The 14990-nt window shown below is 38.5% G+C and overlaps 1 protein-coding gene across 1 annotated transcript; it reads right to left on the bottom strand.

Moving 5' to 3' along the window:
- Nucleotides 1-271: 271 nt before the first annotated feature.
- Nucleotides 272-13720, bottom strand: LOC149281073 (cytohesin-3-like). Its single transcript, XM_089499766.1, has 12 exons — nucleotides 13670-13720; nucleotides 12271-12335; nucleotides 12115-12181; nucleotides 10309-10427; nucleotides 5653-5733; nucleotides 5197-5309; nucleotides 4095-4243; nucleotides 1905-2019; nucleotides 1316-1392; nucleotides 1157-1228; nucleotides 691-836; nucleotides 272-350 (listed from the first exon to the last, which is right to left on the bottom strand). The coding sequence occupies exons 2-12, from the start codon at nucleotides 12279-12281 to the stop codon at nucleotides 272-274; spliced, it is 1029 nt and encodes a 342-aa protein (XP_089355892.1). The 5' UTR covers nucleotides 12282-12335; nucleotides 13670-13720.
- Nucleotides 13721-14990: the final 1270 nt, after the last annotated feature.

The following is a 14990-nucleotide window of genomic DNA, read 5'->3' on the forward strand; positions in this document are numbered from 1 at the left end:
CAGAAAAGATATGAACAATACAAAGTTATTTCATACAAATGTTTAACTCTACACAAAGTAATTTTGGGAGTTTGCGGAAGGATGAAAATCTCTCTGCTTGGTGGAAAGTCTTCCGTTTGAGCATTCTGCTCCATACTGGGCACATATCTATGTAATGTTCTGGGAGAGTCATTTTAGTCTGGATAGAAAGTGTTCCTTGTCAATATCACTTGCCCAACTGTGTGCCAGTATCAGATCATAGATAAAGCAAAATACATATTTTCCCTGGTTACTAGTAACTTTTCTTGATTGCTGTTATTTTCTTCTGAATTGACACAATATCATAGAATGGATCCCAAGATATACTGGATCTGAGAAAGAAAGAAGAGAAAATGATGTGACAACAAATTTAAAGATGCAATACGTGTATAGGTCAGCTAGCTACAAAGCACTTCTAGATAATCATGACACTAAAATTATACATCCTAGCCCTGTTATTTGCAGCTCAATCAGGTGACATTGCAGGTGTTATGAAGGATTCATGTTACCCAATTCTCCATATTTTGCACCTGGGTCAATCACAATGTATAGCTTGATGTTTTATTAATTAAACACTGAGGTCTAGATAGACTAACCACTGTCATAATATAAATTATTTGCACACTGGATATATATGTGTATCTGCTAGATTGGCCTGAAATTAAATCTCACCTTAGACTCTGCATCCAGCACTCTCTCTCTTCATGGCTTTGTGCAGACAAACGATACGACTGATGATTGCCCTGGACCATTCGCCCATCACCATGTGTCTTACAAGCTTTGATAGTTTGCCCCCTTGCATGTAGGTCAAAGCAATGCTGAGGAAAGGAGTGATTCAAAATAAACGCAAGGGCGCAAGGTGTCACATAGCCGAAGTACAGCCCTATCTTGCTTCCCTGGCTTTTCCCTCTACATTGCCAGGGACCCTATGCAACAGCCTTGGTTGCCTTGATGTTGGTTCCTCTAAAGAATAGTGAAATTGGTGATAGGAATTAAAATATACTATGGAGATTGGGAGAGCATGACTGAAAAGAAAAAGGGCTGTGATTCCATATTAGCAAATCTGGAAAACCTCTGTTCTAGCTCACAATGATAGTGATTACATCATTTGTAAAGGATAATCAGTATTTTTTCTTACCGGCTTTTTGGGATCTTCTGCAATTTCAACAGACAGGTTCTCTAAGGGGATTATTCCAAGTGGTTCTTTATCCTTTTCGGAAACAAAGGTAAACTGAAGTTAGTGTTTCTGTCTAACTCAGAGGAATCAGGGCACTTCTTAAACAGGTAGATTTCTTACCGTGGTGCACTCAAAGTAGTAAAGACAGTTGTCCTTGAGAATGAACCATCTTTTCTTCCATGTTTTTACACGACCACCTTCAGAGAAAAAAACTGGACAGTAATTTTCCATCCCAAAGTCCCATAGAATTCTGGAATCTGAATTCTGAGTTGATAATAAGAAGCAAAGTGTCCCCCACTATACATAAAATGATAGTGGGTAGATGTTTTTAACAGAGGGCAAAATAATTAGGTGATTACACCATAACTTGAGAAGGACAGAGATTTCTCAAAAGCTATCAAATCATATTCACCAGAATCCAATTTATTGATGGATAGGAGAGGCCTGTATAAGTTTGATACTGATTTATCTAAATATTTAATTTTTCAATTTAATAAATAAAAAGTGATCATATGTATTGCATGTCCTGGTTTGGTTTATTCCTTAGTTATATGCCTTAACTTAGCGATAGGACCACCTAAATCATAGAAAAACACCTTGAACAACTCCTGTATGCGCATACAATTTCATGGTATATTAGCTTTAATTGCACACATTATTTTGCATCTTCTCTCACGTTTGTTTTAGACGTCTCCAAAATTAAGCTCACCCAATTTGAGCAGCCAACCTTCGCGTTGTGGCTTGTGGAAGGCATGTGTTCGCTCCCATGCATCCTCTTCTTCAGGAATTTTAAATGGTTCCTTTTTTAGGCTCTCATACATTTCCTGTAGTTGAGAACATGGGCATAGAAAAACACAGATATACATTGTAGAACATGGGAGAACTGTGATTAGTTAATGTCTAATACAATGCACTAAGCATTAATAAATAGAAAAGCAAAAATCAAACTCCTATGCAACACTACACACACTTGCTTAGAGAGACCTATGGGGCACAAACACCATGGGCATCGTAGCTAAATGACCAATAATAACCTACATAGCAACTTAAGAAAGTTCAACATGGCTTTCTCATGGCAGAGGACATGAGATTTTATTCACTGGAACAGGTTTGTCTGACTTAACATAAGACCAGTTCACAGCTGGCTTTCCAATTATAAGGGCAACACAACGAGTACTTTTTTTTGCTCTACAAAATGATACAGGTAGATTAATTGGACGATCCTTAACTGCTTAAGGACAGAGTTTTTTTGTACCCTTTATGACAACGGCTGTTTAACATTTCTGTTGTGCTTGTCGTTACTGTAGCCACACAAGTTGTATATTGGTTTTTTTCTTCAATATATTTTTAATATCATATAATTTATTATAAAAAAGTATAAATGTGAGAAAATGAGAAAAAAAGGACTTGTGTCAAACTTTGTGGTAGTATTTTTTTTTTCACACACATTGTGAAATTTACAGCTCCTAAGTACAGTGTACAGTACCACCCATGCATGAGTTTCTATGGTTGTTTGGAGGGTAATAGGCCACATTTGGGACATGCGCAGTTCATTTTTTTAACTTGGAATTTTGACATGTTGAAAATTCTGCCCCATGTCCTATTTGGGACATCTTTGAAGCCGGCCTATTTAATTAACCCCATCAAACATAGAAATATAGAAACATAGAAAGTGACGGCAGATAAGAACAATTTGACCCATCCAGTCTGCCCAACCATATATGTTTGAAAACTAGACAGCCCAGGGTATTTCAAATGTTGGTATTTTAACTCCATTCACACATTTTACCACCAGCCTTTATCAAAGTTAGCAGTAGTATTTTTTGTTTGTTCTTTTCCACACACATTCTACAGTAGGTATGAATTTACAGCTCCTGGTATAGGCCACAGCCAAACAACACCCCAATTTGTGTTCAGCAACATCTCCTGAGTACAGTGATACCACCCATGCATAAGTGTGTCGGGTTGTTTGGGGGGTAAATAGCTACATCTGGGACATACAAAATTCAGTTTTACTACATGGAATTTTGACTGGTTAAATTCTGTCCCTGTGTCCTATTTGGGACATCTTTGAACCTGGCTGATTTAATATATTCATATCAAGCCATATATGAAAACTAGGCACCCCAGAGTATTTCAAATAATGGTATTTTTGTCACACAGGGAGGATCTGACACACCAGGTGGATCCACAAAGCAGGTACCTGGACGCCTGGGCACAAAGGTAGCAGGATGAGACAAGAACCCAGTGGCATAATTTCAGTCAGAACTAGCTGGGGTCAGCAACAGGATATACGGACAGATCATAGTCAGGACACACCAAAGTCAGCAACAGGATATATGGAGAAATCGTAGTCAGGACAAGCCAAAGTCAGCGACATCATATATGGACAAATTGTAGTAAGGAAAAGTCGTTTTTTTATTTATTTTACTAATCACATTGTGATTATTAAGATGGGCTCCATTGGCTTGCATGGTTAAATGCAGTCCTTGTAATCAACCTGCAGTGGGAGTTACCCTCTTGAGAACATGTTTTAATGGGGGCTGCTTTCTTGCGAGAGGCAAAGTCAGCAACACCATTTGGGAGAAGATTGCTTTCTACACAGGTTTAAAGTCATGACGTGCCAGGCAAATCGATTGTCACCATTGGGATGTTTTTCCGTGATGTGCCTAGCATGTCAATTGTCGTAAAGGGGTTTAATAAGCTTGGTGGGCTCTCATTATCAAGTAAACAGGATATCATAGTGACTGTCTGGCATAAATCGGTTCTGGATTAAAACACCTTGGAGGTAAGACTATAGCTATAGCTACACAAAATACCTAGTGGAACCAGTGTCCCATTCCTTAAGCAAAATCAGAGACATTTTCTATGAAGCTTGATTTGGCTCAGGCCTACTTACAGTAAGTAGTTCGGCTGGTAGGTCTCCTCCTGCATGTATCCCTCTGTGTATAGACAGGAACTGCTGCAAGTCTGGCTTCTCCTTAACATTTGGATTGTGCAGTGAAGTGTTCAAGATAATCAGTGAGAAGGACACAATGTAGCAGCTGTCTGTAAAACAGGGTCAAAATACAATTATAATTGAAATGTGTGTATCGATCTATTATTGCACTATACACTAACGTACAAAAGTTTGGGGTCACTTAGCTGTTTTCATGAAAAATAAGGCAATTTCTAGCTGTGTAACATAATTGCAAAAGGTTTTTCTACTGATTAATTAGCCTTTTAAAGTGACCCTAAACTTTTAAACGGTAGTGTAATTATGTAGTGCAATATGTGATGACCTGTTTCCTGTGCTGAGAAAATACTCCTTAATACTAGCTGCATGAATAGGGAACTAAGTCTTTCCTATTTCTAATAAAACACATGAAATAATTTGGCATAAAATTAACATAACTTCCTTGTATTTATGGTGCTGCGCTACAATTCCCATGATCGAAACAAAGTCTTAAAATTACTAAAAATAATGACAGATATAGTTCAACTGCAGCCAGAAGTCAACTTTTTGGGCAGCTATGGGATGCACAATTCACTCTGAGAACATGCAGCCACATAGTGATACTGGTGAGTTTAAGGAGATATAAAGAAAAACAAGGAGGGACAAATGTTACAGTAGAGAAACTCATCAAAACATACACATTCTTGACTAGTACTTGATGGGATTAATTAATAAAAAATGAATACTTTATTCATGATATTAATCCAAACCGTCTAAGCAAACATATTGCTTGCATGGGGGTTTTATTGGTAATGACCAGAAATGTTTAAGTAAGAGAAGGAATGACAAACAAAGTCACAGACAGTGGTCAGTATCCCACGGGCAGCTATAGAGCTGTGTACAAATACAAAGTACTTAACTTTCCTGAAAACCTACCTGTTGAAAGAACCATAAGTCTGTCTAAAGAATTATTAACAATCTAAACCAAAATAACGAGTAACAAAATATGTGCTGTAATTTTATTGTTGCCTAGTGTCGATGAACACTGACATTAACATGGACAGACCTGTGGACTTGAAGATCTCTGGGTTACACTGGCAGTAATGTGCTGAGAAAGCTTCCATCATCCTATCAATTTTCTGAGCCTCCCCTGGCAGACGAAATCTACTAAGAAAGTGCCTATTAGAGATAAATTCAAAAGAATGAATACAAATTCGTAAGTAGATGCATCATATATAAAAGTATACATTAGGATTCCATAACTGTCTAATGGCTACTGTGTTCTCCATTCTGTTAATATAACCATTGAAACTGCAAGAGAAAGACTACAAAATTGTGAAATAGAGCACAAAACCCTCTTTCTCAAGCTCTCACGTTCATCATGTGGTTACAGCTGTACATAGACAGATTTCAGTAACTCGTATGTCTGCAAACGTTCACAGTTTTTGCTTCTGTCTTTATCTTACCAACATAACTTTTTTCTTATATTTTTCCTACAAAGGTCCAAGATTTTGCACCTTACCTCAGAGCTTCAACCAGACCAAGTCTGGTTAAATTATGGTGTTCTACAAACGCCTGCAGGACTTTAATATGTAGGGGATTCCTAGAGGCAAAGATGAATGAGGAGAAGGATTGAGTATAATACAAGATAAGCATGGACGAGTATTCTTAAAATAATCAGAAAATAGTGTTCTAGTCCAGCCCTTATCAAGATATACAACATTTGTGTTAAATACATTCAGTGTTAAAAGTTAAACAGTAGGCTTTATGTATAAAAAGTGATTTTGAAGTGGCCCTATCGCCATAGCAATGAATAGAAAAGCACTTGTTTGTCCCCTCTACCACTGTCTTTTGTTGTGCCTCTATTCTTCTTTATCTGTTTGTTCCTTTGTACCAGCTCTTACTTACTTTGCTATCTCTGAAATTGCATCCCGGGTGGTATTCTATTACCTGAAGATGAATATCTCAAACACTGAGCTTGTGGTTATTCCTATGTTCCCTTGATGCCCAGTTTGTGATATAGCTAGCATTGTTGATAATTCCACAACCTAGGTAATCTATGCAACAATCGTTGTTTACTGCCTTGGTGTTACACTGCACCCCCCTTCCTCATTCACAGACACATCAGCCATAACATTATAACCACTGAAGTAAATAACACTAATAGTCTTCTTATCATGGCTCTTGTCAATGGGTAGAATACCAGGCAGCAAGTGAACATTTCATCAAGGAAGGAAACGCAGTGAACCGGCATCGGGGTCATGAGTGGCCAAGGCTCATGGGAGGGGGGCCCATGTGGTCAAATCCAACAGACGAGCTACTGTAGCACAAATTGCTGAAAAGGTTAATGCTGGTTCTGATAGAAAGGTGCCAGAACACACAGTGCATCACAGTTTGTGATGCCGCAGACCAGTCAGGGTGCCCATGCTGACCCCTGTCCACCGTGGAAACCGTCACAATGGGCATGTGAGCATAAGAACTGGAACATGGAGGAATGGAAGAAGGTGGCCTGGTCTGATGAGTCATGTTTTCTATTACATCACGTGGATGCCTGGGTGCGTGAGCGTCACTTACCTGGAGAACATATGGTAAGTTATAATAATGCACTATGGGAAGAAGGCAAGCTAGTAGAGGGAGTGTGATGCTTTGGGCAATGTTCTGCTGGGAAACCTTGGGTCCTGTATTTCATGTGGATGTTACTTTGACACGTACCACCTACCTAAGCATTGTTGCAGACCATGTACACCCTTTCATGGACACGGTATTCCCTGATGGTATTGGCCCCTTTCAGCAGGATTATGTGCCCTGCCACAAAGCAAAAATGGTTCAGGAATGGTTTGAGGAAAACACCGAGTTCAAGGTGTTGACTTGGTGTCAGGACTCGGGTGATCAGGTCGGGTAGGAGCCCATGCGCAGGGGATACTTGGGGTTCAGTATGTAACCCAGGGTGCATGATTATGCAAACAAAGACACTACCAACAAAAATCCAGGTAATGCAGTGTATTTTATGTATATAACAGAACCAGCAAATAAGGGTAATAGTCTAAGCAAGTAACCGGACGTATGGCAAAATAAAATACAGGTAATAAGTCTTTTGGCAGGGAGCCCGCTTGGAAGGGCACGACAGACAGAGAGCCCGCTTGGAAGGGCACAAAAGGCACACAGCCCGCTTGGAAGGGTACAAAAGGCACACAGCCCGCTTGGAAGGGTACAAAAGGCACACAGCCCGCTTGGAAGGGTACGAAAGGCACACAGCCCGCTTGGAAGGGTACGAAAGGCACACAGCCCGCTTGGAAGGGTACGAAAGGCACACAGCCCGCTTGGAAGGGTACGAAAGGCACACAGCCCGCTTGGAAGGACACAGTAGCAGGGAGTCCACTTGGAAGGACACAGTAGCAGGGAGTCCACTTGGAAGGACACAGTAGCAGGGAGTCCACTTGGAAGGACACAGTAGCAGGGAGTCCACTTGGAAGGACACAGTAGCAGGGAGTCCACTTGGAAGGACACAGTAGCAGGGAGTCCACTTGGAAGGACACAATAGCAGGGAGTCCACTTGGAAGGACACAATAGCAGGGAGTCCACTTGGAAGGACACAAAAGCAGGGAACCAGGAACAGCACAGGTGCAGAGCCACAGCAGGAAGGTCCATAGACTTCAATACAAAGGCCCTGACTAAAGGGCAGGGCAGGTTCATAAAGGCAGGGTAATCCAGGTAATAAGGCCCAGCTGGATGTAGACTAGTGCTCAACCCAGGTAACAAGGCACACCTGAGTTCTGAGTGCTCCAGAGGGCGGAGGGTGGCCACTAGTGGTAGCAGATGTAAATGGCACAGGTATGAAAAAGCCATGGTTCAGGCAGCAAAAAAGTGGTTCCTGACACTTGGCCTCTAAAATCCCCAGATGTCAATATTATCGAGCATCTGTGAGATGTGCTGATCAAACAAGTCCGATCCATGGAAGCCCCACCTTGCAACTTACAGGACTTAAAGGATCTGCTGCTAACATCATGGTGCCAGATACAGCAGCACACCTTCTAAAGGGTCTAGTGGAGTCCATGCCTCGACGGGTCAGGGCTGTTTTGGTGCCTACACAATATTAGGTAGGTGGTCATAATGTTTAGTCGCTTGTTGATAAAACTACATATTAAGCTTTGTGTCAGAATCAGTTTTTGTACATAGCAATTACTGAGGCTCAACTAAATAAGCCTACTTACAAACACTACTGTGAAACCTAACTCACTAGTAAGTGATTCACCTCCCAGGGCACACAATCAAAAATAACATTTGGCGAACATAACAGAGATTTTCCTTATAGTGAACACTGTCTTCAGTTTAAACTGAACAATTTGTCCAAAACCTCTTTATACAAACTGTAACTTAAATACATTTACAAAAACATATTTAAAACTCTACTTATAAGTATTTTTACATATCAGAACATAATAACAATCATCTGTTCCTTGGCAGATGATTACAACCTCAGATGAACAATAAGACATGACATATTACACCGTGTCATGATTTATTAAACAAAAATTAGGCCAAAATGGAGAAGTCATGTGTTGTTGTTCTTCTAAGGTTGTACTTACCTAATCTGCTATGGAATAGATGATTGTTATTATGTCCTGATTGTGGTTTTAAACCAAATATCAAAATATATCACAAAGGTTTGTCTACAGATTATTTAATAAGAGACAACAGTAACATACAATAGAGTGATAGCCCAACAAACAACCTGCAACCAAAAGGTCCAACATAACCCAGCAAAACGCAGATTGCCCCATCCATGCAGGATGGTGGGCAGAGAGAGAGACTGAATTAAGCTTTTGCATTCAACATTCATATTGAATTGCTTTTGAGATCATTGCAGGTGTGCCCTCATTAACTTATCAAAAGACACGTGATACAGAAAGAGTTCAACTGGCAAAAACATCTAACAATACTTATGTCACTACACGGATTAAATGCAATTCAATTATACATATTAATCATAATAACTGAATTCTCTGAATAAGTAGAAAGGGGTTATTAAGTAAAAAGGTTTCAGCATTGCAAGGGTGTTGTTTTTTTTTAAAAAAAAAAGGTTTTACTATATTAACTTCTTTTTTTGTTTACTTTCTCAGTTAAAGGGACAGTCTAGTGTCCCATACAGCACCACCACTAAAGAATACATTTAAAATGCAAAGTCTTTTTTGTGCTTTATTCCTCTCTTTCTTACACACACACTATGCACCAACCATTACTTCAGCAAATCTCTCCTCCATCGTCATGAACAACACAACTTCCGGAACAGGGTGGCACATTTACTGACATATGACCATTGAGTCCCTTTTCCCTTCCCACCATTTTTCTTTTCAATAACAATACACATTACAAACATTACACATAAAACAAAATATGCTAAACTAACTTCAATACAAAAAGCAACCAATGAATTCCAAACAAAAATGTTGAGCTTAAATGATGATTTAAAGGGGACGACAAATATGAAGATTCACTTGTCAAAGTGTCATGCCAAAATAATGGCAATCTCCATTCATTTAATTTTTTTTGTAGTTGACATTGATACATTATGGCAACTTGTGCAAAAAGATATTTTGATGTAGTTCACATGATGCCTTTGAGCAAGTTGCTGGCAAACATCACATAAATCAATTAAGGGAAATTATTGTAGCTCATCAAAAGGAGTGTTAAAAATAACCCTTGCTGTGTTGGCACCTTTTTATTTTGTATGAATGTTTAAATACAAACTACCCCTGTACAAAATACATACACAATTCTGTCTTGCATTGCACTAATGGCACATATAAAATTTCATCTGGCAACAAAAGTTTAAATTTGTATGTCAAAGTGTGTTTAGACACACATTCTGCATGTTAGTTTTACCTTTTTTACAGTAGGTAACAAGGTAAAGACCTGTCTACAAACATTTAATCCTGATTTTTCCATCTATAAAAGAATGAATTTAAAATGTGCTACATGTATCATCCCTCATTAAGTTAGCTTCACCTTAACCTCAGGTTAGACACTTAATTGAACCAAAAAGCAAGCATTTGTTGCCAACATTAAATCCAATCAGGAATTAAACAAATCACTGAATCAGGTCTAATATAGATAATACCGGTAATTGTTTTGTAACATTATAATAAGCAGAATAGATACTATAATTTATTGTTCTCACATTTGACCAAGGAACTCTCCTATTGCGGTCTTGCTAAGTCCTGCCCCTTGATATAAGAAATCAGCAATTTGTCCGGGTTCTCTCTCCAGAAGCTTTTTCTCAATCAGTAGTTCTATACCCTGAAAAAAGTAGAGCAATATAATTTTGTAACACATAAGCAATTCATGGCTACGATGGGAGCATATGTCTTAACGTCCTGTTTTCAAGATCTGAATGATTATTTATTCACATTAAGTTATCCCTCACATTTTGTTAAACTAGGACGAAGAGAAGCAGGAGGCACTTTGTGGCAGTAAATTGTTTAGCTAATGGTGGTTACTGATCTCAGCTTCACAAATTTCACAAAGAAATTACATTGATAAACAAAAGGGTTAATGACTGAACTGGGATGTTTAATGCCAGCTTGCAATATTATTATTTATTGGTTGTTACATATATACATTGGTTTTGGTGGGGCAACTGCAGCAGAAAACATTAAAGCAGCATTTATCCATAATATGAAAATAACTTGTATGCCTAGCATTTTAACCTATTTAAGTAATTACAAAAGATAGAAATAAAAGAATGTGAATCATTCTTTCCAATATACTTATTATTTTTAAATTTGGTATACAGGGACTGTATCAATAATAGAACTCCAAAAATGTCCCACAGAAGTGTATGTTTTTAATATGCAGGCAACACTACTTCAAAAGTGTCATCCTACTTCTTTCAATACAGAAATGTTTCTACCAATGTATAGTACAGTATATTGCAAACATTTGCTTTGTTTGGAGTTCCTCGTCTTTGTAAGTATGTCCCGTTTTAAACCATTAAGTGAAAATAATGCATGTTGATATGGGCCCTTACTACCATTTATTTTTTTATTTCAATACACACCAGAATAACTCCAAGAATGTATCCCTGATGATGGAGCTGCAGCTGGGAATTCCAAAGGACCCAGAAGCTTTACATTCAACGCCACCCTGTCTTGGTGGTATTGCGATGGAATAACCTGTTCTGCTAGCACAGAAATGTCCTCCTAGTCCTCTTGGCGATCTGCTGTGTCAATTATTTCGAGGTATGATCAATGTTATTTATAAGTGTTGCTGGCTTAGGCCTGACAGAGGGCAGCAGTCCCCTGGACAAACCTCAAGGAGGGTCTCTTATGTCAAGGAAGGGCTCGTTTAATAACATTAATAACCATACAATATACCATGTTTTACCACATATTGAGTCTCTAAGTTAAAGTCAGGCTGAACAATGCAAATATAAGTGAGAATGGTTGTACATGAAGAAGCTATGCCATTTGTGAGACAGAACATGTTGAGGTTTAAACGACATGAGCTAGGAGTTTGCGGTCTCTCGATTGATAACTGTCATTGACTGACCTACTGGGTGTTTGGACATAACAAGTGTAACTATTGTGTCTTTAAAATGTAGTATAATAAAGAGATTGCAGTAATAAGCAATTCCATATTGATTGAAGTTCTCCATAATGTGTAAAAGCAATAAGAATAATATCAGTATAGTAGTTAATCAATAAAAATTTGCTTTTAACTATTACCTGTACTTTGTGCTACATTTGTAGTGCAGTTATTTACTAGGGTTGGTGGTATGTATAATATTACACCACTGTCTTTCTATTTTTGTGTCCACTCTATGGTTGCTGTTTTTTTTCATGTCGCTATATTGGAAGGAAGAATATGTCTTGAAGCTGTTGTAGTTTTTGGTATTTTACATACTTGCAAGGTTACCATTTGATTTTGATATTTTGTAGTGAACAAACCATTGTAGGGGTGCTCCCGTCCTCAACTCTTTACCCACCTTATCTGGGTCCATGTTAAATTTTCTGCTAGCTCGGTACAGTTCATTCTCCTTCTGGATTTTACGTCTAAATGAAGAAAAGATCAGTTGATAGTAAAGAAAGCATGCTCTATTTGTCAAACAATGAACTAAGAAGTCCTTCAGTGGGTGACTGACCTTTGCTGCATGCGCTCAAAATCATCAATATCTGCCACTATTTCAGTTATCTCATTCTGCAGGTTCTATGAATTAGACAGAGATTATAATTAGTGACGAGAAAGTCAGTAAACACTGAAACGATGATGGATAGACTTGAGCAAATGGACCAAAACTGATTCAGACTAATTTTTCATTTCGATTCAGAGGAAATTCGGAGGGCTTTTTCCATTGGGACACAAAGTTTGTTGTCACTCACCCTCATTCACTTTCTGTCATGCTCTCTCACATTCTCACTCACTCCCTCTCACACTCTCATTCACTTTCTCTCATGGTCTCTTTCAATGTCCCCCTGCCTTCTCAGCCGACCGCTTCAATGTCCCTGTCTCCTTTCCTGCAGCTCTGATACTTGTCTTGCCTCTTCTTGCTCTTCTGTGTTTTTCTTCGTCCACTTCTCTCTGTGTCTTCTTACTTCATCCGCTTCTCCTAGTGCACTTCTGCAAAAGGGAGGAGCCTCCAGGCACACCTTTTCTCCTGATTGATGGAAAAAGGGGGAGTCTGTCCCCGTGGCTCTGCCCTTTTGCAGAAGTGTAACAAGAGAGCAGAATAATGCAGATAGATTTGTGTTGAAAAAACAGCAGGAAAAGAGAAAGGGACATGTAAGTGGTTGGCAGAGAAGTAGGGAGGCATTGAGAGGGAGCATGAGAGCATGAGAGAGTGTGTGTGAGAGTATGAATTAGAGCATGCAAGTATAAGAGAGAGTGAGTAAGAGCGAGAGTGAAAAAGTTGTGGACAATAGTAAGTATAAAAGACAAATAAGAAACAGAGCTCAGGGTAGGGCTCATCCCACCATATAGTCTACCTATAATACTGGATACTGGAGAAGATTAATGGAGATACAGTCTGTCTAGCAAGCACTAGAGATATGTTATTGGGCATAATAACATTTAGAGAGTGTGGTACAGAAGATATTGTTAAAGTAATTGTTTAATGCTCTGGAATTAAACACCATAAAGTAAATAGTGTGAATGTTTTTATGATAAAAGATATCTGCTTCATGACCAATGGTGTCCAATTCCATTCTTCAATGAGCCAGGGCCACATATATTCTGTTATTTGGTGTACAAGCTGATCATACCGTGTCAAACAAATACCATGCAATTTTAAGAGCAATTTGAATCCGCTCATTAAAGAATTTACATTTCAGTGGTGGAATAAACTTAGAAGTAGTTTACTTTGGCTCCTAAACTGATGTGCCTAGCTCCATATTTTTCAGCTCTGGAGTATAAGGTATGGGGGTTAAAAACAAAACATTAGAGATGTAAGGGTAAAGTTCAGAGAGTAATAGTGCAACAGAAGGGAATGAAGTAGGTGCAGTGTTGAAATAAGAGCCTGGGTGGTAGAATTATAAAGTGGGCACCTTAATTGATTCAAGCAGCTCTTCCCTGTGACACTTGATGGTGTGAGCCTTATGCTCCTCTCTTTGATCAAGATATACACCTAGGTAAAAACAGTAAAGTTATGAAGTTAATTTCTGGAGGTGCAAAAAGCAACAAAATACAATCAATGATGCCAAGAAGTGAGGGTAAGGACCCATGAGACAGTTAATCCAGAGGTCGCAAAAGTATTAGAGAGCTCAGCAGATGTACACAAAACAAAGTAGAAAGCACAGAGACCATTAACCAAACAGAAAAAAAAGGCAATAAGGATATCAAATAAGGACAAATCAAGTACAATGAATCACATGGAGAAAATTAAACACACATGGAAACAACATCACAGATCAGGCTGATGCTTATTTTGTAATGTTATTTTTGTTGTTATTGTTATTGTGTAATGCATATTGCAATGAGATTGATCTGTATATATCAAAATATTAAAAAAAAGCTAAAGCTGGTTTCCTATTTCTATACGTTTGTCCAATGGTTGGTAAGATGGCTTTCATGAGACTCTTTGCAAAATTAACCAAATTCACAAATGCAGAGTGTCATATGGGCAATTGTTAAGTAATGTTATGTATGTTAGTGTTCTTGTTAACAATGTCACTCTTTCTATTTATATTCTTTCTCTTCATATGTACCATAAATTTGGAACAGACTACTGTAGGGAATTACAGAAAATGGAGCACTGAAATTAACATCAGAGAGAAGAGGGGTTTAGTTCATAAGATCCAATGCTCTCATAAGTGCTTAGAAACAGAGGGCAGTGCCTGGGAGGGCAGGTGGTTTAGTAAAGCAAAGCTAGTTCCTCAACCAGAAGATCTTGTACTTCCAGGGGTACTTGAGCAAAGAGGTATTTGAGTCCAGTTCAACTGAATATTCTGTTTTGGTGTTTCAGTACTGGAGATGAACCAGACACTACATAAAGGTGTGATAAAGGTGTGACACAAATAGATGTTTATACATACTGTCTTCTACCTAAGTTCTGAGCCATGCATATAAGCGCTACCTGAAGCCATTGGGCTAGTTGATACTTTAGCACAATATGTATTCACTATAACAGAGCTTAATGATTTTGGAACACAGTAAGTTCATTGTTTTAAATCTGCACTAGACTGCATAGGCATTTAATGTATAGATGGGGTAAAACTGTTCCAAAACAACGCATTTGTTACTACCATAGAAATAACACTACCATATAAAGTGAATAGGCAAGTGCTTAGGGCACTTCACTGCAGGGTCCTAATAATTCATGGTGAAGAAAGTCATTTTAGGCATCCTAAAGATCTATTGTGATTTGAC

Source organism: Sceloporus occidentalis, unplaced genomic scaffold (assembly GCF_023333645.1).
Source record: "Sceloporus occidentalis isolate IW3139 unplaced genomic scaffold, rSceOcc1.0.p SCAF_139, whole genome shotgun sequence".
In the NCBI taxonomy this organism is placed as follows: domain Eukaryota; kingdom Metazoa; phylum Chordata; class Lepidosauria; order Squamata; family Phrynosomatidae; genus Sceloporus; species Sceloporus occidentalis.